General features: G+C 36.1%; 1 protein-coding gene across 1 annotated transcript in view; it reads left to right on the forward strand.

The window, feature by feature from the left end:
- Nucleotides 1-26,710, forward strand: part of LOC145687612 (uncharacterized) — a 117,170-nt gene extending 90,460 nt beyond the window's left edge. The window contains exon 3 of the mRNA XM_081761081.1: nt 26,472-26,710. Within this exon, the coding sequence (XP_081617207.1) occupies nt 26,472-26,710 (239 nt within the window). The remainder of the gene's footprint in view (nt 1-26,471) is intronic.
- The last annotated feature ends 522 nt before the right edge of the window (nt 26,711-27,232 follow it).

Genomic DNA, 27,232 nt, shown 5'->3' on the forward strand with positions numbered 1-27,232 from the left:
AGCACCGTCTTTTTTAGCCTAGCCGGCAAAATCATTGGACGTTAAAGTTCCATTTCATTTTTTACTCTAAAGAAAGCTACCGTTCAACATAGTCACCACGCTTTTAAGACATTTGCGTCATCGTCGAACTTAGGTATCAAAACCATTTTGTAAAAATTCAGGAGTTTGCTTCTTGACCTAAGATTTTAAAGCTATTTTAACTTCATCAAAGCCATTTAACTTGAAACTACGTAGGATTTCTTTCATAGGTCTGAACAGGTAAAAGTCGGAAGGGGCCGAATCAAGGTCGTATGGTGGGTGAGGCATTATTGACCAACCCACTTTTGCAATCGCCTGATTTATGAAAAATGAAGTGAGCTGAAGTGCATTACCATGATATAGCTTGATGGAGTGAAGTCTTTTACTCGTAGTAGTATCTTCTTTCTTATTGCCTCCTTAAGCTTCGTAATTGTGGTTACATAGATTTCACTGTCAATTGTGGCACGATGTTCAGAAACCAACACCCTGTGTGTCCCAAAACACTGTTGTCATAATCTTCTGGGTTGATGTGTAAGACTTGATATTTTTGGGACGAGGAGAACCACTGTGGCACCATTCCTTGGATTACACTTTACTCTCTTAGTCATACAGATATTCCCTGGTGTCATCTCTTACTTAGTTGGTTCTCTACTACCATCAGATGTAGAGGTCTTACATTGAGCTTTCCATTTAGGACGACTTTTGGCAAGTATTTTTGCTTCATTTATCCCCAATCGTCTTTCCTTTACATTTTTTTCTACCATTTCTTCCCATGTTTGCCTGGGTCTTCCTTTTGGTCTCTTTCCATCTCGGCTGGCGTGCCACAGCTTTCACAGTATCGTCCTTTCCCATACGGTAAACATTGCAAACCATCGTAGTTTTGTCATTTCTGTTTGTTGTTTTAAATGCTCTACTTTTTTTAGTGTTGTTCCGATGGTTTGATTTCTCACCCTGTTTGTTTTTCTATCTATTTTTATTAAATATTCATTTCACTTGCTTATAACTTATAGTGATATTTGGTTTTCAACGGCCATGACATATCCATATGTTAACGTTGATACGTTATTTTATAGAAAATTAACTTTGTTAACTTCGATATATTTTTTTCACTTATAAAGTTTCTCCTTAGGGCATGGTATAGTCTTCCTGTTGCTGCAATTCTATTGTTTATTTCTTCGTCTATTTTTTCATCATTCCTAATTAGGGCTTCTAAATATTTGAAACGTGACACTTGTTCTAAGTCTTTATCTGCCAACTTTGCTGCATGGTTTTGTGCTTCTTTTGTTATTACCATAGTTTTTCTTCTGTTTACGCTGATTTTCATACTTTTTAAGTTCATTTTTCAGTATATTTACGTTGTGTTTCGGTTCCGTTTTAGCCACTAGGCCAAATCGTCTGCAAATGCGAATTCTGATACTGTATATGTATCATTATGCGCGAATTCCCTACAATAAATATTTTTTGTCTTTCCCTTTATTGTTTTCATAATATCATCCATTAGAATTATAAATAACAGATAGCTCAATATACATCCTTGCCTTACTCCTGTTGTTGTATAGAACTAATCGCTTATCTAGTGTTGCATGTCCGAACAAAATTTTTGCAGTTTCTTTAAAAGCTTTGTAATACATATAAAGTATATTAGGTTTTCTTTAACTTTCCTTGTTCGAGGAACTTCCTATGTTGCATTCCAGGGTATTCTGTCGAAAGCTTATTCCAGATCAATGAAATACAGATCCACCGTTTTATTGTATTCGATAGTCTTCTCCAATATTTGCCTCACAGTAAATATTGCATGTTGAGTGCTGCGACTTGACCTGAAGCCACAGTGATTTTCTCCTAGATGATGTTCGACTTCTTGTCTCAGTCTGTTTTCCAAGATTCTTGCATACGTTTTTCCTAGTACACTCAGTAGCGATATACTTTTGTGGTGATAGTCTCCGTCCTTGTAAATAGGAATGATGACAGCTATTCTCGAATCCCTGAGATCTTATTGTATTTCGAAACTAGTCGGATTGTATGTAATAGTAGTTTGTTTCCTGCTTCTCCCATGCATTTTGATTATTTCTGTTGCTATCGTATTATGTCCTGCTGCTTTCCCAAGTTTTACCTTCCTTATGGTTTGTAGTAGTTGTTGTTTCGTAATTGCATCTTCATCGTTTTATGGTTCCTAATTTGAATTTCGTGCTTCTGAATCTTCCGCGATGCGTTATTAGAAGTTATTTCCTTCTAATAATTCAATGAAATATTTCTTTCGTTTGTTCATAATATCTACTTCTTTTGTTAACAGTTTTCCGAATTTATCTTTGATAAATTTTATTGGGTAACCTTTGTAAATTCTCAGGCTCTTCAGTGTTGTGTAAAACAATTTTGTGTTTTCTTTGTTGTTGGTTTCCATGATGGTGCCAAATTCTTGCCATGTTTTCTTTTTTTGCTGCCTGTACTTTTTCTTTCGTTTGTTGTTTTCGGAGTTTGTAATGTTGATAATTTTCATTTTTTTGTCGTCAGGTATTTTTGCCATGCCTCTTTCATCTTACTTGTTATTTAACTTCTGCCGTTCTACCATGGAGTTCTTTTTTATGTATTCCTATTTGTGTTTGCTGTCTACCTTTTCTGCTGAGTTCAGTACCACTTGTTTGAAGTTTTTTCTAGCTTACTTCTAAACTGTTTGTTTCACTCTTTTCTTCTTCTATTGTTCCAACTTCTTCCTGAATCTTCTTGAATTGTTCTTGATGGTCTTTCTCATTCAACTTATAGCTTTTGTAGGTTTGCATTATAATATTTTTCTTTGTTCTCTTTTATTTTTTGTGGTTTTCATTACAATTTCCATTGTAACAATTAATGGTTCCTGCCAATTTCGGGACCTGTTCTTACTCGTTCATCCCTAACATTTTATCTTCATTTACAATTATGTAACCGATTATTGGTTTTTCATTTTTGGAAGGTTCGTCTCTTATACATGAGTATTTTCTTGTGCGGAAATTTTGTGTTCGTGATTATTCAGTTTTTTGCCACGCATATATTTAATAGCTTTTCTCCATTATAAAAACGGATTTCTTCCCCATGTTTACCAATAGGGTTTCCAACTCCTTCCATGTTATTTCCCACTCAAGCATTTAGATCTCGCAAAATGATAGTGCTTCCCGTTATCTTATCTATTGTGTTCTGCTCTTTTTCATAGAATTTCCGTTTCTTTTCAGTAATTTCGTCTTTCTCAGGCACGTATTCCCGTGTTTGTTCTACTATTCAAGTCTTTTACTCTAACAATCATATATTGTTTTTTCATTTATGGTTTTCCAGTCTATAAGTTTCTTTAGACCCTACATTTTCTTTGTGTATGATCAGCCAACTCCTGCTCCAGTTCTCTCATTCTTTGGTACCGTAACCTGTGTATACTTTGGCCCATTTTTTTTAATTTTCAAACTTCCCATTCTAACATCTCCTAAGATTTGGAATGCAATCTAATGACATTTCTCCTTGTTAAAATACAACACTTTGGCTTTCTTTTGAAAGCAGTAAATACTCAGTGTGACCAAGAATGATATTTATATTTCCATTTGTTTTTTGCCATGCAAGATCTTTCATGATTGGTATAACTTTAGCCCATTTTTCAAAATCTATTACAGTTATAGGGTTTGGCTCTTTTTTCCTTGCAATGTTGCTATTCAGTGGTAGAAATTGAACGATAATATTTCAATATGCATAATTTCATTGTAGAAAAAGAAAATAGGTACAACACAGAAAATTACGGTAATTTTAAGTGGCAAATGTGATAGATTATTTATATTTTTAATTTAGAACTATTAAATAAGTAATGGAAGTACGTAAAGTATCGTAACTGCAAACAGACCACAATGAGTAATATCTGCTTCAAGCAATTTGCTAATTGTTTCACTGCTAATTCGATTGTCCACAAAAATATACATTTGTCCAATATTTCTTCAATAAACATTTCATTAATAACTCTATAATGGTGCCTTAATTACTTTTACGAATAAATTTACAAGGAGAAGTTTGCTCTTGAGATGAGATTAGATTCTTTTCAGATAATTTTCTCCAAAACGACGACTGTTCATATTCCATTTGAATAATTTGAAGAATTGCAGTTACTTTTGTTAGACAAAAGTAACTATGTTGTGTGATTTGTCGGTTCCTTCCAAATAATGAGAACAACGAACGGCACGTGTCGCGAATCTTTCAAACAGTCTGTCAGAGTTCAATACATGTCAAACAGCACATATGCGGAGGGGGCATTTTTTTTCTTGGGGCGCCAAACTTGCACCCAAAATATAGTTCGTAACACTTCTTAGCAAGGGGAGTCAATTGTTTTTGCAATTTCAGAGTCACTTTTCCCAGATATAAAAAAAAGAATTAGAACTGTTTACACAGAAACGAGACATTTCTCTTCTTCCTCATGTAAGAATACACAAACACAAACGAAATAGAACAACGTACAGCAACTTCCCACGCTATCAAAACTCGCAATGCTGCGATGCTGATGCCAACGATCACAACGCAATTTTACATGTATGGGCGCGACTCAACGGTAATGTTGCTAAACGTTACTTATTTCCTGGAAAGTGTTTGTGACCTCAAGAACATGTATCGGAACTCTTTGCAAGTATTACAACTTACTTCGCTTTATTTCGACTGAAAATTACTTTAATTGAGCCACAGCAGAATAAGCCATTTATAGAGTTTTCAATGAATTTAGAGGATTTTGATAGGGAGTTCGTAGCATCCCACAAAAAAAAAGCATAGCCCAAAACTGATTTTATTTTTGAATTTAGTACACTCGACTTAGCTTACAACACTATTCAGATTCTTTCTGACAATAATGTTGACCAGTGTTATTAGTATGACGTGCAGCGCTCCCATTGTGTGAGGAGCTTCAGTTCATGTTTTCTACGAGTACAATATTGAAGGACACACAGTACAGTATATTAGAAAAAACTACAAACTCATTAGTACGTGTCTAAATAGTTATACATGACTCATTATGGAGTATGTGGATCAGTAAATTATTTACCCTTAAATAGAAGAATGTGTATTTCTCTTTGTGGAACAGGTAAGTTCTTTAAATGACAATTTAACAATTGATGATTTTTAATTTCAAAGATCATTTTATTTAATTGTGCCTTGCCCTTTGACGTTTTCAAATATTACTGTAAATCTCTAGAAAGAGTTTATCCTACATCATTTAGAGTTTTTTTTTCAGAGAAAACACAGAGCTCGAAACTGTTTTCTACTCAACTGTGTAAGATTTTCCTGGAGTATGCAACCGCATAGTTCAAAGTACATGTTTCTCATGGGCGCAGTACACCAGTGTAGATAACAAGGAAATACTTACCTCGTAGAACAAAAACATGTTGGCGTTCAATATTCTGGGTTTTTCTGCATCTGGAAAATCAAGTGCACCCAAATGGCCTTTTGGATTTCAAGAGTGTATTATTGTTTTCTGAGGTTTAGAAAAGTCGAAATGTTAGGGTGTCGCTGTCGAAACAAATAGACAAAATAACCTGCAAATATAAATTCATTTATAGAAGACGATGCAAAGGATGTGGCCGTTTAAGATTGTACCCAGTGGTGTTATCAAAGGAACAACAGAAACGAAATGCATGTTTTGATTCTGACTTTTCTCTCTCATCCTCAACTGCGTCCGTGGTTAATGAAATGGAAACAAGTTGCTTTTCCTCAGCAGTCGAATCATTCTTGCGTTCTTCCCAGGATTACCTAATTTGCTTTTCCACTTCACACACTCTAATACATTGATTTAACTGGGGATCTATTTCCATCCTTTAAAAAGCTTAAGAAATTTGTTAGCGTATGTTCTTACTACAACGACATGTGAAAGTTGTGGTCTAAAAAAATACATGTGAGTAACTATGAACTAAAATTAAGATATGCATATATTAGGATATGTGCACTTTTGAAAGGAAAAGAAATGGGCTATGTAATATCATTGAAGACAAAAAGACGGGGCCCAACGATAACTTTGTATCGATGAAACTGTACGATAAACTGTTGGTATATGTTTTATATACCAGTTTGTAACATATTTCGTATAACCACACTGAAATCACAATTATACATTTTTGAATATCATGTTATCCTGCTGGTTTATTTGGAACAAAATAAGTTAATGAACTTCTTCCTTTACCGATAATGTATTCATATACACCTAGGTATTATATGTACAGATCAGCTTCACAATTTATTTATTTATTTATTTTGGTTCTGGCAAAAATAGGAAAATTTCTGAGCTTATATACATAATTGTGGTTCTCTTATTTTTTAATGTAAAGATATACGACAAGCTTAAGGCAGTATTTTCGACCTTCTTTTTTGGCTAGTAATAAGTTCGAACTTGAGCTCAGACAGCTCTCAAGAGCAAACACAATATTTAATTATTGATCAGTTGTTAGTTTATCAATATGTAAGAATACTTGAACGTAGTGCCACTTGAATAAAAACAGGTTCTAGCAAGTTGGTAACATTGCATCTCTTGAATTAGTGATAACACTTCTGAATAACCTGTGCAGTTTGTTGGGCTATATATTATGAAAGTTCCTCATGTATTGTCTACGTCAATTTCGAATATATATTTGATTTATTTGGAAATGTGATCGTCATATCTATACAAGGTAATAATATAATAAAGAAAGAGAAGTGTCATTTCATACTTCGGTTGAGGGGGTCAATAGCACACCACCGACATAAGATATTTACATTTTGTACTAGTATATTAGTAGAGAATCGATTAAAGTACCTATATATATTCCTCAAACACTTGGGAGACAATTGCCCCCTCCTGCCCCGCTAAATGACCCCCTGTACTATAATTTCTTTATTCACATCTATTAGCATCTAGAACTTCGGAAAAGTCAACAGACTTATTAAACCCATTTGATATTAGGGAATTATCCCTTGTGTGTATAAAATAATGAATTTGGTTTACCGTTCATAACTCTTTTATATATGTTCCTCATCTGTGTGTGTGTCCATTCGACAGGGAGACAAAATATCTCAAGAACTGTTTGATGGATCACAATCAATTGTGACCAGGATGTAGAGGAAATAAGTTAGAAATCGAGTTCGTTGATGGGGGAGATCACTTCACCAGGAGTGCTAGAAATCAACCATTTTCGGTTATAACGTTGATCTCTTACGGGCAAAAAACGATAATACAACAGCAAAATGAAAGTGTATTTGTGTACAGTGAAAGCTCTTTCCTGTCGTCGATTAATTGTCCTATCAATACATTTCATATGCATTCTTAACTCTTTATTAATACTGGAAGTGATAGAAATCCACTACAGCCTTCAGTTTCAATTTTATCTGCATAGAGCAAAAATATAAAAGAGAGCAAGAAGAGCTTTTTTTAACTTTCGAGCGACGAAAGGAGACAAGAAAGTATAGTGATCGTGAAAAAAAATCGACTTCGAGGATTAAACTGATTTAAACGTTTCATGTCCATAGACATTAGAAAAGTGATTTCCGACTTATGTCCGTCTTTTCGTCCGATCTTGTTGATTTACACTTGCCAAGAGGGCATATCGTTCAACATATCTCAACTAAATTATAAACTTAAGGTTGTAATGAAATTCTCCAGGGAGATTTTGAATTTTCTTTCTACTTCTAAAAATAAAAGGTAAACTAAACTGTCTCTTTCCAACTCTAAACTAAATCATGGTGCGGTGCAGATATGAATGAAACCATCTCTTGTCAAATATGAAAATAATTGTAAAGCGCTTTCGGAAAATTTCGCCCAAAGAAAATTCACCCCTAAAAGTAAACTATCCCTTATATATTTTCCGAATAGAAAATGACTTATGCAATGTGTTAGGGTTATTAATGAAATATTTGTAGGCTATATAAAATAACAAAAATTGTAGAAGTCGTATTTCACAAAACTCTCAAAAAGTCTCACCGCAAAATAGCACTTGTGCATATTCTCATAGAAGTTATTTATTGAACATTATAGAAATATTTATTAAAAATTTATTTATGAAATATGAATAAAATCGCCTGAGTCATTTTCGAGAAAGTGATCTGTAAAGAATATCTCCTGAAGACTAAGCTAGTCACTCGTAAATTCGTTTGTAAGGAGTAATATACATTGGATTATAGAATTATGAACGAAATATTTACTTATAAAATATGAACAATATTGTGTGAGTCTTTGTTGAAAAAAATCGTCCGAAAGAACCATCCTCAACAGTAAACTACTCCCTGTATTTTCTTTCTTTTCTTATTTTTATTTTACAAAAAAAAATTAGATGGTATACTAGTATTATCAAGTTATTACTGAAATATTTACTTATGAAACTTGAATGAAATCACCTGAGTCATTTTTGAGAAAACAAGACAAAGAAAACTTAACCCCCGTAGTTTTTTCGTGGGAGGAAAATGAGTTATGCCATATTGCCAGATAATAATGAAATGCTTACTTATAAAATAAGAACAAAACCGCCTGACTCTTTTATATATTTATTTAAAGAAAATCATCCCAAAATAACTCTTCCCGAGACCAAACTACATGTTCTCAGTTTTCACAGATATATAGCTCATACCACAGTATAGAGTTGTTATTGAAAATTTGCTTTATGAAAGATATACAAAATTATTAGTGCCGTTTATGAGAAAATAGCAAATTTAATTCTCGCCCTTCAGTAAACTACCCTTAAGGCCGTGTCTAACGTTTTCAACTGAGATCATCAATCCCTATATAAAAACATGGTGAACTTCTTTCCAAAGTATTATGAAAAGTATTTGTCTTATGCAGTTCGAAATTTCTCCAGATGTTAAACTACCCCAATACTACATGTTAACTTTTTTTAATTTTTAATCTAGCTCTTATAGTTCATTATTACTTTTTACAATGAAATATGACAGCGTTGGAAAGCACATTAGCAGGGTTTCATTTCATATTCGTGGAGGTGCCGATACCTGATCCATTCACACTATTGTTCCTCACTGATCTTCAAAAAGTTGGTAGGGGAGGAAAAGAAGTTACGAAACGAGATAAAATCGTTCTTCTAAAAATGCGGAAAATGCATATCTTCGAAGTTATGTTAGTTGACAACCTGATCATATGGTTCGGAAGAAGAAAGGGTTGCGGCAAGCAGGACTGGACGCTGTCAGAAACGAGACAACCTTATCCACCTACACATCCTTTTAATTGTATTTTATGCCTTCTTGTCAAGCAGGATGCACTTTCCCTACTTGAATATTTCAACCATTTTATCCTAATTCTTGATTTTTGAGCAGTGAAAAAAGGAGACACGTCAGAGGAAATGCAAAACTAAAAGCATTATCATCAGTATTTTTGTTTTCCAAAATGAGGAATGTATCTTTAAAAAATAAAACTTTAAAAGAAATATCTGGGAAAATGAAAGAACAAATCATGGGTGTGAGTAACGGTAATATACAAAATAAATAAATAAATATTATAATATTTCTAAGAGCCAAGATCATTTGGACCCGATATATACTATATGATCGAAGGTATCCGGACACCCCAAAAACATACGTTGTTCATATTAGGTGCATTGTGCTGCCACCTACTGCCAGGTACTCATTACCAGCGACCTCAGTAGTCGTTAGATATCGTGAGAAAGCATAATGGGTCGCTCCGCGGAACTCACGGATTTCGAACGTGGTCAGGTTATTGTATGTTACGTGTGTCAGAAGTCTGTACACGAGATTTCCACACTCCTAAACATCCCTAGGTCCACTGTGTCTGATGCGATAGTGAAGTAGAAACGTGAAGGGACACGTACAGCACAAAAACGTACAGGCCGACCTCGTATGTTTACTTACAGACACCGCCGACAGTTGAAGAGGGTCGTAAAGTGTAATAGGCAGACATCTATCCAGACCTTCACACAGGAATTCCAAACTGTAGCACAATCCACTCCAAGTACTATGACAGTTAGGCGTGAGGTGAGAAAACTCAGATTTCATGGTCGAGCGGCTGCTCATAAGCCACACATCACGCAGGTAAATGCCAAACGACGCCTCACTTCCTGTAAGGAGCGTAAATATTTGACGATTAAACAGTGGAAAAACGTTGTGTACAATGATGAATCACGGTACACAATGTGGTGATCCGATGCCAGGATGTGGATATGTCGAATGCCCGGTCAACGTCATCTGTCAGCGTGTGTAGTGCCAACAGTACAATTCGGAGGTGGTGGTGTTATGATGTGGTCGTGTTTTTCTTGGATGGGGCTTATACTCCTTGTTGTTTTGCGTGGCACTCTCACAGCGCAGGCCTACATTGATGTTTTAAACACATTCTTGCCTCCCACTGTTGAACAGCAATTCGGGGATGGTGATTGCATCTTTCAACACGATCGAGCACCTGTTAATACTGCACGGCCTTTGGCGGAGTGGTTACACGACCATCACATCCCTGTAATGGACTGGCCTACATAGAGTCCTGCCTTGAATCCTATAGAACACCTTTGGGATGTTTTGGACTCCGAGTTCGTGCCAGGTCTCACCGATCTACGTCGAAACCACTCGACAGTTCAGCACTCCGTGAAGAATGGGCTGCCATTTCCCAAGAAACCTTCCAGCATCTCATTGAAAGCATGCCTGCGAGAGTGGAAGCTATCATCAAGACTAAGGGTGGGCCAACACCATATTGAATTCCAGCAGTACCGATGGAGGGCGCCACGAACTTGTAAGTCATTTTCAGCCAGGTGTCCGGATAATTTTGATCACATAGTATATATATAATGTGTGTGTGTTATATAGTATATTGACTCAGTTTCCTGATCAACATTACGTTACATCTTAGGAATCTACAATTACGTTGCTTTTGAACAAAGAGATGCTTATCCTTGTTTCCCCTATGTAGTTCATAACACTTCATAATTTTAGGGAAAAATATCTGGTAACGTATTATTTCTACTCTCCTGATTCATTTAAAGAACCAATTACCGGTTGGTTGCAAACTGGAATTATTATTTTCGACTGAGGAAACTTATCAAACTCTCAATCAAATTTGGCCTATACATGAACCTTGTCGCAAATTGGAATAATCACATATCGCATGGAATCAATAAAAAATATGTCCACAGAAAGCTATATTATTCCATATATCCACATTCTTCTATTTTGTAGTTGACCATCCATCACAACAGAGCTGATCTGTTGATGATTTGCGAGTGAAACATCTCAACCAAAATTTCGTGGTCTACAATCTCGCCTGGCGAAAACCTGGATAACGTGTAACTCATGTAACTGAGATACAGCACTGAAAAGCTTGCTCCATCACCATCAATGCAATGAGCATAAGTATTTAATAATATTATGAAGGAAATTTACATTTAGGCACTCATAATTATAACAAATATGTTTTGATTAGTGGGGCATTAGGAGGCTATCGGGCTCAAGCCCCCCTCCCGAAAAAATTTCATTATTTTTTTCGCATTATACGTACAACACAAATTCTTCTTACTTGTTCTCAAGCCTCCCCCTTCTAAACAAGATCCTAAATACGCAACTGGTTTTGATAACGTTTAAATCAATATTACCTATATAAGTGGAAATACTTCATAGGAAGTTCAAACCTAAATTGTCACAGGTAACTGTAGTCGTATTGTCGAACGAACTCCCAAAGGATTGACTTCTTGAATGAAAGTGTAAGAGGTACTTGTTAATTTGCATTTTAAACTAACGTTTCTGCAAGCACTTTGCAGTCTATACTGGAAAATATTTCACTATGGCGCAACAAAAACAACAAAAAACAAACTAGATATTGGTCGATATTCGTGATGTATTTAAATTTTAGCAATTCGAAACGTACATATATTTTTTTTTTTAATTTCTAGCTCATATAATGATTAGATAAACTTCTGGTTTACGCGCATACCCACCATTGCTAACTCTCTTGCTCACTTCAGACGTACACACGCGCAAGTCCACCAGTTCATCCTATTCTGTACGTAGTGTTCTCCACTAGACAATAAATTTCTTGTCTCGTCTTGATTATAACTTCGAAAACGACACGAGAGGTACCTTTCTAAATTCGATACGAGGCAAGAAAAACAACAATTATCGCCTCGTTTTCGAGATGAGAAATTTTTCGAGTCCCGTGGGCAACACTAATTCACCCAAGTCTTGGTCTCAAACACTGCTTTAGTGTTGCATGATTCATATATAAAACATTAAAAATTAAAAAAAATGATGCTACGAAAGCAATGAAGAGCATTTATCTACGTTTAAAATATGCAAGTCATTACACAATTTACTCCAGTAATAACCATGGTTTAAATGCTGTTATATCACAATATTCGTGGACCAATCGCGACGCAGAATGGTTGTGATAACTTCCAGATAAAATTAAGGATTAGGGAATATATAGTAGATAGATATATATATAGATAGATAGATAGATAGATAGATAGATAGATAGATAGATAGATAGATAGATACATACATACATACATACATACATACATACATACATACATAAATTATCAAAACGGAACAATAAGAGCGAAAGAAGTCTTCGAGGAACGAGAAGAGACGGGACCTACTAAATTTAGGAAACGAGAAGAGAAAACCTTACTTCTCGTTTCGTCTCGTCTCGTTTCATGGAGAACATTATATGACGAAATAGATAACATTCTTGCTTATATTGACTACCTGGCAGATATTGGTGCATTTTTTGGCATAAAAAATCGATTGTATGGCATATCAGTCTGCAAGGGTATAATCAATCTGTATGCTATTATGCTATTATTGGGATATTAGCAAAGAACAGAACACTATAGAATGCTTTAGGTTATTATTTCAAAATGAAATGAAATCCTTGTATTTTACGTCCCTCGGATATGTCAGCTAGGCTAAAGGAGACGGTGAAGATGAGAATGTATCAAATGGTGGAATGAAGAAAGTGGGAGGAAACGAGAAAACCCGGAGAAAACCAACGAACATGGTGTTTATCCACCACAAAACCCACTTTGTGCGATCTTGAATCGAACTGGGTATCCCACACACCAAAGGTGAGCACTCTACCACTGAGCCACCGCGTTCCTCGTTATTCCTTAGGGCATAATAACTTATGTAAAAAAAATCTTGAAATTCCCATATTCTTAATCTGCACGAAAATAGATTTGATGAATAATATTTCTTCTACCTGGGTTTATTAAACTTTCAAACTACTCTATGCATAAGTATAGGAAGTCTAATAGAACGGCTATGTTCGTCTGTCTGTTAACAGGTATCAGACCAAAGGTGGCAAGATATATCGAGAAGGGTTTTCCGGAATCGATTTAGCGTCCTAAGAATAGGTTCCATCTCCTTCGTCAATATTCAATATAAATTGGTAGTGATAGAGATCGGTCATAAATCAAAAACTATAATAGCTCGAGACAAGCCGTTTCAGGGAACTGATTCAACGTCTTTAGAAAATATACCATCTCCATTCCTATCTCTCTATTGAAAACCGGAACTGGTAGAAATTTACTACATTTCCGGTTTCAATATTGATTTTCATAAAGCATAAACGATACGATATATCGAAAAGCAGTTCCCGGTCGTTTTCTTCTTACACATATATTAACTATTTTTCAGTTCACTGTACATCACAACAGGGTAAATCCTCTTTGATCTCTATGTAAACGTTTGCCAGTTGATGCGATAAATAAGCGAGTTTACTCTACACTATACAGTTCGAAACGATTTTTATCAGATGAACACGTCCCTCACTTCAAAGTAACATAGACAGATTTTCTGAAACTTTCGTACATCTTTAGCTCCAATAGGCCTCTACAGGTAACTATTCGCGGGTATGTTTATGTACACCTTGTCTCAGAAAGGTTGAGCGCATTCTTTATTGGTGTTTTGAGGCAAAAATGTTCTAAGTCCAACTTCGGTTATCTTCGGAAAAAAGTAAACCAGGTTCGAAACTTCAAGCCACCCTTTGCAATCGGGAAAAGTTTGCAGATGCGTTTTTCTTCTTTTAAATATAATAAGACTTGTTACCAAGTGTAGAAAAAAGCAACATTGATTGAAATACTTAATGATACAATATTTCGAACCATTGTATCAATTTCACCACATGCTCGTTTGTCATTTAGCTCTCCATACGTAATGGAACATTTAGATACGTAAACGAATCTTTCCATATGTAAAAGAATGCTCAAAGGTAAGACATAGAATATAATTATCCCCTGAGTACTAAAATAAAAGTCAAAGTAGAACAGAAACAGCGTTTGTAGTGGATATGAATGTCATAATTATCTCGAGAACAATTATAAAGGATGTTAGCAAAAGTCCTTGCGGTAGCTCACTGGTAAGTTGTCGTATTTCAAATCGTAACGTTATGAGTTGAATTCCATCTGGGTCAATCCTCTTTTAAAAATTATATTTTCCGCAATGCATGAAAAATTATATAAAATAATTACATTAAAATACATCAGTTATATATATATATATATATATATATATATATATATATATATATATAACATAATCATTGCAGAACATAGTAATTATTATGTTTAAAATATAAAATCTGAGAATTTTCACAGTACGTCGGTATTAAATATGAGAATGTTAAATGCAAGTTAGAAAAATCGTTTAATACCAATAAATAAACTATGTAGTGTATTTATTTGAAGCTATTTGTCATACAGATGTAGCTTCTCAATATTTTCATTACAGCATGTCATTTACATTCGTGAAATACAGTATATTCCTACGGATAAAGAAAGTGTATAAACAGAGTATCCAAAGTCGGATCCTGCTTCAAGACACATAACTTTTCCCGATCCCCTTAACGTCACGGGAAGAAACAAAATTTATCTTTAGAACGGAATATCGTTACTTAGTCTCATTCGAATACGTTGAATATACTTTTGTGTATTTCTCTCTCTCTCTCTCTCTCTCTCTCTTTCGCTTTGTTTAAGTGTGTGTGTTTGTTGCGGAATATCCCAAGTTGAATACAACATTTGTAAAGTATATGAGCATCAGTGTCATGGAATACCGGAAATTGAAAGTTCTTCAGGTTGGATTTGCTTGTTTATGTTAGCTCACTGGTAGAGTTCGGGCTTTTTAATGAGGTCGTCTTGAGTTCAAAGCCTGCAGAGAACTATCTTATTTATTTTGTTAGAGGAATTGCACAGAAATCGGATACAAGGAGTGGTTTACTTCTAGAAATATTTTCAGAAGCGTTTAGGTAGCCCTGAAAAGGGCTGTTTTCGGGAGTTAAGGTGGGGACATTAATATTGTGACCAAGACCCTTCTGAATTTATTACACGCTCCACTCTTCTGGGCATGGAATCTATTAAATAGGTGACAAATCTATCTCCTTTCCCTACCTCCAGCCATGCTTCGTAAACAAGATGCCACAGGTCATCCTGAGTTCTTGGTGGATCTGCCTCAGGTCAACTGTCACTTAGAGTACGCTTCACTTCTGCCCACATATTTTCCATGGGATTGAGGTCTGCTCCACGAGGCGGTCAGTCAACTAAATCAATCTCAGGCTGCACTGCGAACCATTCCTGAACCACACGGGAAATATGTATTGGCGACTGGTCTTGCTGGAACTGAATTACACCATCAGGCTGAAATACTCGTACAGATGGCACCATGATATTATTCATAATGTTTAAATACTGAGCACTGTCCAGATGTCCTTCAATTCTGTGAAGCTGTCCTGCTCCGCTACTGGAAATCCAACCCCAACAGGAAATAGATACATGACCACTGCGATTTCAAGCAGCCACATATCCAGGGTCATATCGGGTGCCTCTCGAACGATACACAAACAGCGTACCTCATTTGATGTTGTGAATATGGATTCATCTGAGAAAGCTACGTTTTCCCAATTGCGACCCACATTCGCCTGTGCAAACGCGAGACGGTAAATTTTGTGGTCGTCTGAGAGTTTTGCCTTCACGGCAGCAACACGGCCACGTAACGCAGCATAACGAAGCCTTCGCAGAGCTGTGTGTTTACTACCAGGAAAGAGAGATGCTTCCCTTAGTTGTCTAGACGTCCTTAGTGGGTCTAACCGGGCTTCGTTTACTAATCTCGCATCTTCGGCTTCGGTTGACACATGCGGACACCAGGAGATCGTAAATTACCAGTCTGACGTGTAGCACCATATTTCCGAATTCATCGCCTTCCTGTAGAGGCCGGGACACCTACTCGCCTGCTAGCTGCAGTTGCAGAGTAGCCTTCCATTTCCCATAAAGTAATTACTGCTGTACGCCTATCCATAGTTACATATGTTCTGAGATATGAGCAGGAAGCAATAGGTAAAAGCTACTACCTGATGTGTTTTTCCCCTTGCACGACACACCTATTGTGGGGAACGACTTGGTCAACGACTCGCGAAAGAAATCTGAAAATGCTGCGCCGTAATAATATTAAAAACAGTTTTTATAAAGGAATATTAATACATACGAAAAGTTGTTTAAAGAATGAATTGTTACACTGACTTTACACGTATAAAAACATATACAATATAGCAAACAGATTGAGCGATATGATTACAGCTGTATTGAGACGAACACTTTCGAAGTCCAACTTTGGGTATCTTCTGAAAACAGTAAACCAAAGCTGCTGGTTCGAACCTCCAAGCCAACCTTAGCAATCGGGAAAAAATGTACAGATATGTTTTCCTTCTGTTAAATATAATAAGACATGATGAAATGGTATTAAATGTGGAAAATAAGTAAAATTGATTGAAATACTTAACGATGCAATATTTCGAAATTATATATTCACACTCTCGTTTCGTCATTGTGATTTCCATACGGAAAAGAGCATTTACGTATGAGCTCAGTTATATTTCAGAAGCAGCTTCCGAAAAGCGGTCACGTTAGCTCAGTGGTACACCCCCGAGCGTTTAAATCGTGAGTTCGATACCCGTTCAGGTGATATTCTTTTATGATATTCTACTTTCCTCAATGCATGAAAATTATGTAAAATAGTTACATTACAGTTCATCAGTTGTATATATCAGTTGAATATATATATTCGTATCATTTCACGACATAAGCAATTCTTATCTTTAAAATATAACATTTGAGGTATTGACAGAACGTCGGTATGTTATATGTGAATATTAAATACAAATTAAGAAAATCGTGTAATAGCAATAAATAAGTTATGTAATGTATTTATTTGCAGCTATTTTCATACGCAGATAACTTCCCAATATTGGCATTACAGCATTTAGGTAGAGCATATCGAAAGTCGGATCGTGGTTCAAGACAAAAACTAGCTAGCCCCTAACTGTCACGTAAGAAGTTCACGAATCGCAAAAGTAAAGTGAAGAGATTGAGAGCGGTAATACCTTAATTGCTCTCTTTCAACTCTCTCTTATCTGCATTTATACATATAAAAGTGTGTGTATATATGTTCCAACATAACTCATGTATGCCTAGAGCAGGGTTTCTCAACCTGGGAGTCGTGGCCCCTGGGGTTCGCGAATATAAGCAGAAGAGATAAATATAGTTAGAATATAATACCGGAAATTATTTTTAAATATTATTTTGAATTTTGTTCTGATAGGCATACTTTTATTTTTATACATAGGCCTACTGTAAAGCACAATAAAAAATAAGTCTACTGAACATTTTCAAAGGGTGCAGAGTTGTTTAAAAATGAATTTAATTGAAAGGGGTATGATATGAAACTAATGAGAACTGTATATAGAAATACTAGAAAAATACACAGACAACAAAACCTGCACATTGAAATACAATTAAAATTGAAACCTAATGAGATACCTAAGCATGGTGTAATTTCACTAGTACAGCAATGCCCGGTTCAATCTTCGTGACGAACATTATGAAGCCATTTTCAACTGATAAGCGATTTCTTGTCTTTGTTTTAATGTTTACCATGAAAAAAAAATTTCGCACAAGTATGATGTAGAAGATGGAATTATTACTTTTAAAGCAGCAGATACCAGATCAGGATATTCTTCTTTCCTCATCAGGCAGAACTTGTCCAAGTCTTCGTTACAGAAAACCAGTTGCAAAGACTTGTAGCATGATCATTCTATTATTTGGTCAGGAAGATGTGGGCTTAGATCAGATACGTTAATGGCCTCTTCAATGAAGGAGTTTAACATCAATCCTGAACCAGCACCTTCGTCGTTGAGAATATAGATATTACAATTACTGTATCCACTGTCAATGCCGGGCGCCGAAAAAAGGGGGCACAAATTTCGGAGGAAGTGTGATACTCATGTTAGAAAGTGCATGTGCACATGTATAAAATAAAAGGAAAAACGTAATAAATGTGTTCAAAATCAAGGAAAGGCAGGGTTTACTTTTGAAAATTTTATTGAGCTTCGTGCCAACAATGGGGCGCTTCGCAGTTAGTCTGTCGGCCTCCTCATGTGTACGGAAACATCGTCGTATTCTCTCGCCCCGAGCGCTGATTTTCAATGCCACGGCACTGTTCACTACAAACAAGAAATGGATTCTACTATTATAGAAATAGGTATGTTAAAAATCCCACACAAGCTTATTATAAAACACAAATTATAAAAGGATCGCTGGCAAGAGGATGTGATAAAAGGAGATCGTGATAGAAATTAGATTGAGAACCACTGGCCTAGAGTAATTTTAACCACATTTTTATAGTCTGAAAAACAGTGCTGTTGGGTTACCTATGGTGAATCGGAGGGGGATACATATAAAAGATTGCTAGAAAATGATCGGTATTAGTGTCGAATTCATAGTTTTCGGGGTCGCTTATATAAATAGTGTGACTTTCGATTTCGCTTAACTCCGATTAAGCTCTCACTAGTAGGGATGGGCACGAGCGACTTTTCTTTGAAACTCGACTCGACTCGAAACAGACATCTTTGAGGTCTACTCTAGGAGTCGGCGCGAAAAATATCCTCCAACTCGACTCGGATTAGAGTCGAGTCGAACCAAAACGAGCCAAATTCTGTGTATAGTCCTACCTAGACAATACATAGACAATATAATTATTCTATTATCAATTATACTACTATTACTAAAAATATGATAATAATAATAATAATAATAATAATTATTATTATTATTATTATTATTATTATTACAACACCGTGTATAAACATAAACGATAGATGGTTAGTAAAGGAATACTAAAAGCTAGATGACTGCCGACGTCGGTAGTCATGAAGTCTACAAGGCAAAGACATCGTTCATTACCCTAAGCTGTAAGCATCGGTGGACTACAGATGGTCAACTATTGACCTCTCGCCAAAAATTGGTGGCCCCGCAGTGACAATCCGCGGTGGACCCAGTTATAATTTTGAAAACTTTACTACCAGCGGCAGAGACGCGATGAAAGGACAACGAACTACAAAATTACTCTCCCAAAATATATTAAAATGCCTATATGTGTGATTTGTTTATATTTAGGTGAGTCAAAAAAACACAAAACAAATACCCCGGGGTTTACGCGAACTATCAATATTACGATTACTAGCCACGTGTTCTGACTTCCTCACGGAAACGATCATAAAAAGCTTGCTTGTTGAGGGATAAATCATTGATGTCTTAATTTAGCCAATCAGACAAACCCCTACATCTCGAGTCCTAGGACGTGATACCGTGAACCGTTTCAGATTTATTGCTTTCTGATGGGGTACTATCTATGTGCAAAATTTGAGCATAATAGCTGACATGCAACTTCGGTGCCTCTTACCTTTAGTACTATTTTAACCAGAGATGGTGTGGGTCAATGAAAATTTGATCCACGACCCACCATGACCCGCTATCACTCACCACCCAAATGACCCATTGACCCACTCTGACCCATCATTCATCCTGATCCACTGTGACCCACCACCAAGTATGAACCACTCTGAACCATTGCGACCAACTCCGACCCACCAACACCCATCGACATCAACTCTGACCCATGATTCACGTCCTCTTCTCAGTTGACTAAAGAGCTTATACTTGAAATAAAAGAAGACTGTGAAATTATCACTTATCGGAGCTTGAATTCCTACCGTCAATCGCTCAAGCACCGCTTTGTTACAACACCGGTCAATCTAACCTTTACGATATATAATGGTAAAGTGATTCTCGTCTTTCAAATTAAGATGAATTTAAATTTATCATATATAATTATTTCTTTGTTGCCTTACATACACATTTCAGTAGAAAATAGGATGAAATTTGAAAGTCTCAAATCAAGGAAAAGTAGACCAACGTAAACAAAAAAAGAAAAACTAATGTTCTTTATAATTAAGCATCTGGAGTGCCACTCTTTATCTAATCTACCCCGAAAATTATGGATTCGACACTAATGTCAGTCTTTTTTTTTATAATTTTGATGTCAGCCCCTTTCATTTCTCCTAGGAGAACAAACGGATACTACCACCGTTAGGACTAAATTTGGTCTTAAATGACATTAAAATTTCTACCAATTAATTTAGCGACCAGTGTTGCATTCAAAAGCTCAGCGCCCCTACGCACTTTTGCTCTCAGCGCCCCCAACAATTACAAATTTCTCCGCCCCTACATCCTTAACTTAAAAATAAAACTTAATTCGAATATGCTTAATTCATTACAGTTAAATACCACTCACTACATGCTACAGCTAGAACTACGTAACAAAAAATAACAAATGTGAAGCATGTTCTGAATTATTTTTAGATTTCTTACGCTATTATTAAACATATTAGAATAGTAAAAGAGGATTGTTCATGAAATAGTATAGTTGCTCTTGATTTTTAACTTTTTCACACGGAAAAAAATAAAATATTATTCAAGTTTTAAACTTTGCATTCTGCAAATATGTTGCCCTCTAGGCAATAGGACTAATGTGAAATGTGGACTAATGTGGACTAATGGGAAATGCGGCACTGTTAGCGGCGCTGAAAACTTACGATTCGATTCTAATATCGGTTGATTTCGATATTTTTATGTCGCAAGGTAACCATCCTGGGTGCTAATGGGAGCTTAATTGGACTTGAATTGAAAGTAGAACTATTCATCTAAGCGACCACGAAACTATGAATTCGATACTAATTTCGACCCGTTTCTGGCTTTTTTGATATGTATCCCGACAGTACTCTTTTCCAGACTGTAAGAAATATTGTTAAAATTGCTCTAGATATATCAGAATTATGTTGAAACACACACATACATCCACTTTTATATTCTGTATAAATAGAGAGTGAGCGAGCAAGCGAGAGAGAGAGAGACTCAAGGCATCACCACTTCCACATTGCAAAAGCATATTAGGAACTGAATCGAAAATCTATGTAAAGACTTTCTGCTGTGGCAAGCTTCATAAATACAATTCCAGTCTACTCATGTGACCTTTAGGTTTCATGAATTTCGTGCGAGCGTTGCGAGTTTGGATTCTCTGTTTAAACGCTCTGTTTATGCATCGAATAATTTTTCAAGAACATAAATGACATGGTGTATTATGAATGTGGAGAATTACCCTCTATATAACAAATAGCTGCAAATAAATGCACTACATGGTTTATTTATTGTTATTGAACGAGTTTCTTAACTTGTATTTAACATTCTCATATATAGCCTATAGAACCGACCGACTGTGAAGACCTACCTATTTCAGATGTTATATTTTAAACATAATAATTACTACATTCTTCAATGATTATGTTATATATATATATATATATATATATATATATATATATATATATATATATATATATATATATATACAACTGATGTATTTTAATGTAATTATTTTATATAATTTTTCATGCATTGCGGAAAATATAATTTTTAAAATAATTTTGACCCAGATTGGAATCGAACTCACAGCCTTATGATTTGAAATCCGACAACTTAACAGTGAGCTACCACAAGGGCTTCTGGAAACATGCTTCTAGCGATGTATAACGGATCTCAAGAAAATTATGACATTCATATCCACTACAAACGCTCTTTTTGTTCTACTTTGACTATTATTTTAGTACTCAGGCGATAATTATGTTCTATGTCTTAACTTTGAGCATTCTTTCATTCTTTTACATATGGAAAGATTCATTTACATATCTAAATGTTCCATTACGTATGGAGAGCTAAATGACAAACAAACATGTGCTGACATTAATACAAGGTTTCGAAATATTGTATCATTAAGTATTTCAATCAATGTTGCTTTTTTCAACACTTGATAATAAGTCTTATTATATTTAAAAGAAGAAAAACACATCTGCAAACTTTTTCCCGATTGCAAAGGCTGGCTTGGTAGTTCGAACGTGGTTTACTATTTTCCGAAGGTACCCGAAGTTGGACTTAGAACATTTTTGCCTCAAAACACCAATAAAGAATGCGCTCAACCTTTTTGAGACAAGGTGTACCTAGGTAGAATTAATGAAGTATTTAATATCTATGAAGAGAGAAAAATAGACTTTGCTCTTATCTGCTGTCAATCTGCATTCCGTCGATTTCTTTATCTCCGGGTACAACCCAAAGTTCACGCACGTGACCTAGCGAGGGCGGTGAATGAAAGAAATCTACTTGTTTCGCCTCCTATCTGCTGCTCTGCGTTGTTGCAAAATGTAGTGCCATATATTATACAGCTTTTAAACTCAAGAAAATTAATTTTTAATTAGCGCTCTCTAATATTACCCTAGCAAGAGAAAGTAAATCTGAACATGCAATATTTATACTAACAAACATTCGGACGAATTTTGAAATGTATAAAGCAAATAGTTTTCATAATATTTTGGAAATAAATATGTCATATTATTACATAGAGAAATCCCAACACAATCCGTGTGTTGGACACAGCCTTAGGGGTAGAAAAAAATCAAATCCACCTCGGAGAAACAACCAAGAAACGTAGGTTTAATGTTTGATCTCGATTCGTTGAACGTTACGACTTTTAGCCGAATGCATATGAAGACAAAAAGAAGGTAAGATGTAGAAAAATCACGTTATCGGTACCTATGGACCATGAAAAGTAAAAATTCGTCGAAACTTCAAATTAATTTTATTTTTGCAATCACAATATTTTCTTCTGTCCTTTCGCCCCTCGAAAGTTATAAGGACAGTTTACTGAAGAGCGAAAATAGAAAAATGATATATTCTCTAAAATGGCTATAATGATTTTGTTTATATTTCATAAGTCAATGTTTAAATATCATCCACGTAGTATGGCGTAACTCATTGTTCTTTTAAAAATCACGAGGAGTAATTTATTCTTAGGTGTTTCAGTAATATTTTATTATTTAGACGATGTTCTCAAAATGACAGCTGAGTTTGTTCATATTTCATGAATGCATCCCAGACAGCACAATGCACATACAGTACCTGTATAGTACATGTATAATTGCACGGATGCAACATGTGCATCATCTGTATAAATGCACGCCTGTACATGTGATGCACGTATACATCACAAGTCCTATTCAACATCTTCACGTGCACAGGACATGTGCAATGCACACGTACACGTCCTGCACAAGTGATTTACACCTACTGCGCAGGTGATTTACAAGTAGCACATATTCGATTTACACGTAGCACACAGGTGATTTACATGTAGGAAAACGGTGATTTACATATAGCACATAGGTGATTTACACGCAGTAATCAGGTGATTTACATGTAGAACAGAGATGATTTACACTTAACACACAGGTGATTTACACGCAGTACCCAGATGATTCACATGTAGGACAGAGGTGATTTACACGTAGCACATATGTGATTTACACGCAGTACCCAGGTGATTTACATGTACAACAGAGGTGATTTACACGTAGCACACAGGTGGTTGACACGCAGTACCCAGGTGATTTACATGTAGGACAGAGATGATTTACACGCAGTAAACAGGGGATTTACATGTAGGGCAGAGATGATTTACACGCAGTATCCAGATGACTTACATGTAGGACACATGTGATTTCCTCGTAGTGCAGAGGTGATGTAAAAGCATATTCGAGATGCAACGGAGAAAAGAGTATATATATATGGTGCCTTACGCAGTAACACCATCTATAACACCAAATACATAACCTCCAAAGTATTTCACAAGTAACTAATAGTTGTCAGTGAGAATTTTACTTTTGGAGTTTATTATTTGCAACGAGCAAACCTTTGAGTAGTATCTTTGACATGTTTGCCAAGTAACAAATAACGCAACATATTCTGCTGTAATAGGTCACGAAAATAATTTTATAAACCTATGAACTGTCTGACAGTAGTTACAACGGTACAGTGCTGCCATCTGTTCATCTTGTATCCTAGCTCAGAGGACGGTATGAAGTTTTTACAATCATTCAGCTGTCACTCGTCGAAAAGTCTCTATAATACCGCTTGAAGGAAAAACGACACCTACCAAAAACGGAGGTTACTTTATATTGTTGATTAGAATCAGAGTAAAAGAATGAAAGTAAAACTATACACATGCACGGTATTATGGACGTCTCATACACACGTGCAGTAGCCGTGCAAATGCACATGTGCACACAACGGCTTAAGCACCGGTAATTTAAATGTGCTTCATCTACGCAAATGCACATATGTACATGCACGGCTCAAGCATGGGTTATGTACGTGCGCTGCATCCACGCAAATGCACATGTGTACATAACGGCTTAAGCACGGGTTATATAAATGTGTGCTTCATCCATGCAAATGCACATGTGCACATAACGGCTTAAGTACGGGTTACGTACGTACGCTGCATCCATTCAAATGCACATGTGTACATAACGGCTTAAGCACGGGTTACGTAGGTGCGCTGCATCCATGCAAATGCACATGTGTACATAACGGCTTAAGCACGGATTACGTACGTGCGCTGCATCCATGCAAATGCACGTGTGTACATAATGGCTTAAGCACGGGTTATATAAATGTGTACTTTATCCCTGCAAATGCACATGTGCTCATGCACGACTTAGTCACTGGTTATGTACGTGTACATAACCCACGCAAATGCACATCTGCACATACACGAGTTATGTATGTGTGCTTCATCCACGCAAATTCACGTGTACGGCTTATGCACGGGTTATGTATGTGTTCATCATCCACATAAATGCACATGTGCACATATACGGCTTATGCATGGATAGGGCACATGTGTCGTACACGTACGTGTTGTCTGGGATATTTCATTATTAACCTGAAAATATTGCATCAGTTACCTGTTCGTAGAAGATTTACAAGAGATTATTTATTTTTAATGTTAACTTTTGTTTAGCGGCTTTCTCAAAACTGGCTGAGGAGTTTTTGTTCACATTTCAAAAGTAAGTATTCCATTAGAAACCTATCATATGGCATAATTTGTAGTCCTGAAAAATATACGAAGGTTAGTTTATCCTTGGTTTCAGTTATTTTTCCAACGATTCTTTTAATGAACGGCTCAGGTGATTTTGTTCATAATTCAATAATAAATAGCTTATTAATAGCCGTATAGTTAAATTATTCGTAATGAAAGAAGTCGCAATGGGTATTTTACTCTTGGAGTTTTTTTTTTTTTACGACAACTTTCTCAAAAAAGATTATATCAATTTTCCCATAATAACTCCAGGCAATGGGATATACAGATGTTAACTCAAGAGAAAGTAAGCGAATCTTGAATTCAAAATTTTCCTAATGCAAAATTATGTTGGTAGTACTGACAAAAAATAACACAAAAATTTGTAGTTTCTAAATTTATATATATATATAAAGTACCTAAAAAGTACATATAAAGTACATAAAGTATATAAAGTACATACTAAAACTGTATAAGCACAATCCTATCCTAACTATGTATAAAACTACATGAGCTGACATAAATTCAGGAAAGGGGGCAAGTGTACGCAAATTTCAATTAAACTTATATATTTTGGTAAAAAAAATAGTTACAACGGGAAACTTGTACATGGAACACAAAGCATGATCTCTGCTATACAAAATGTGAACTCAACTTTCGTATACCTCTGTCCTTGGAGGAACTAGAATTCGTAAAATGAAAATGCTCAAATTCGTACTCTTGCCCCTGCATGTGGCGCAAGAGTTCGAAATCTAAGGGGCAAGAATACGTACCCAAAACAGCATTAACACTTATCATAGATGAAGGTGCCCACTCTTTCACATGATTTACATTGTTCATGCCACCATTCATTGCATCTCTCGCACTGTATCCAGTCTTCTGTTGGAGGATCGCTTTAGATGACATTGCATAATGGACACTCGTATACTACTCTCTCACTGACCTGAGGAGTTATCTTTGGTTGTAGTTTTCTTGGTGCAAGTTGATGTTTGCTTTGGTCATTGGAGGGCGCCGTTTCGGAAGTAAGTCCTGTTTGAAAGGAGAACATGTCAGAATCTCTAATTGACTTCAAGAAGGTCAAGATTTACAGGTTGAGGGCTTGGTGGCAAACAGAGGAGGACTAGCAACCACCAGAGGAGTGTATGATGTGTACGGTCCGCATGGGCTCCTGCTTACTTCCAGTGAAGATCCAGCTTTACTGGTTTAAGGTTTGGTATCAGATGAACGAGCAACCGGCAGAGGAGTGTTTGATATGGACAGTCCGCATGAGCTCCTGCTTGCTTCTAGTGAGGATCCTGCGTTACTGGCTGAAACTTTGGAAACAGATGGAGGAGAACGAGCAACTGACGAAGGAGTGTTTGATGTAAATGCACCGCATATGCTCTTCTATACTTCCAGTGAATCCTCCGATGGAAGATTGTGGACTATATTCAGCTCTTCTGCTTGATTCGTTGATTCATAAATGCTTTCATCTTCAGAGCTGGCTTCTACATTTAAGTCTACGACATCCACAGTAGAAGGAAGAAAACATTCTTCAGTGAACACATCTGGATTCAGTGGAACAATTCCACATCTTTAAAAGCTGGATATTGCAATACCAATGGTTGCAGCTTTGTAGTAAGCCTCAGTGTGTACAAACTATCACCTTACAATTATGTAATTGGGCGGGATGGATGATTCCTCACCCATTTATCACACGCTGTTGAATACCAGGACTTCGGAGGAACAAAAAAACGAGCAATCTAATGGTTGCAAATTATGGCAGGTATACGGTGGTGAACTTAACATCAGAATCCCATTTTACCTGCAGAAATTAATCGCCTCGATTGAAATATGAGAGTACTAATTGACAACAAGTAACAATATCTTTTTCGTGACCGGATTTGATCGCACATGTTGGTGTAAACAATGCAACCATTGTACGAAGAGTTATTAGTTGATTAAACGAGAATGAGATATCATTCCCACA

The sequence above is a fragment of the Thermobia domestica genome, chromosome 6 (assembly GCF_964235325.1).
Source record: "Thermobia domestica chromosome 6, izTheDome1.hap1.1, whole genome shotgun sequence".
Lineage (NCBI taxonomy): Eukaryota > Metazoa > Arthropoda > Insecta > Zygentoma > Lepismatidae > Thermobia > Thermobia domestica.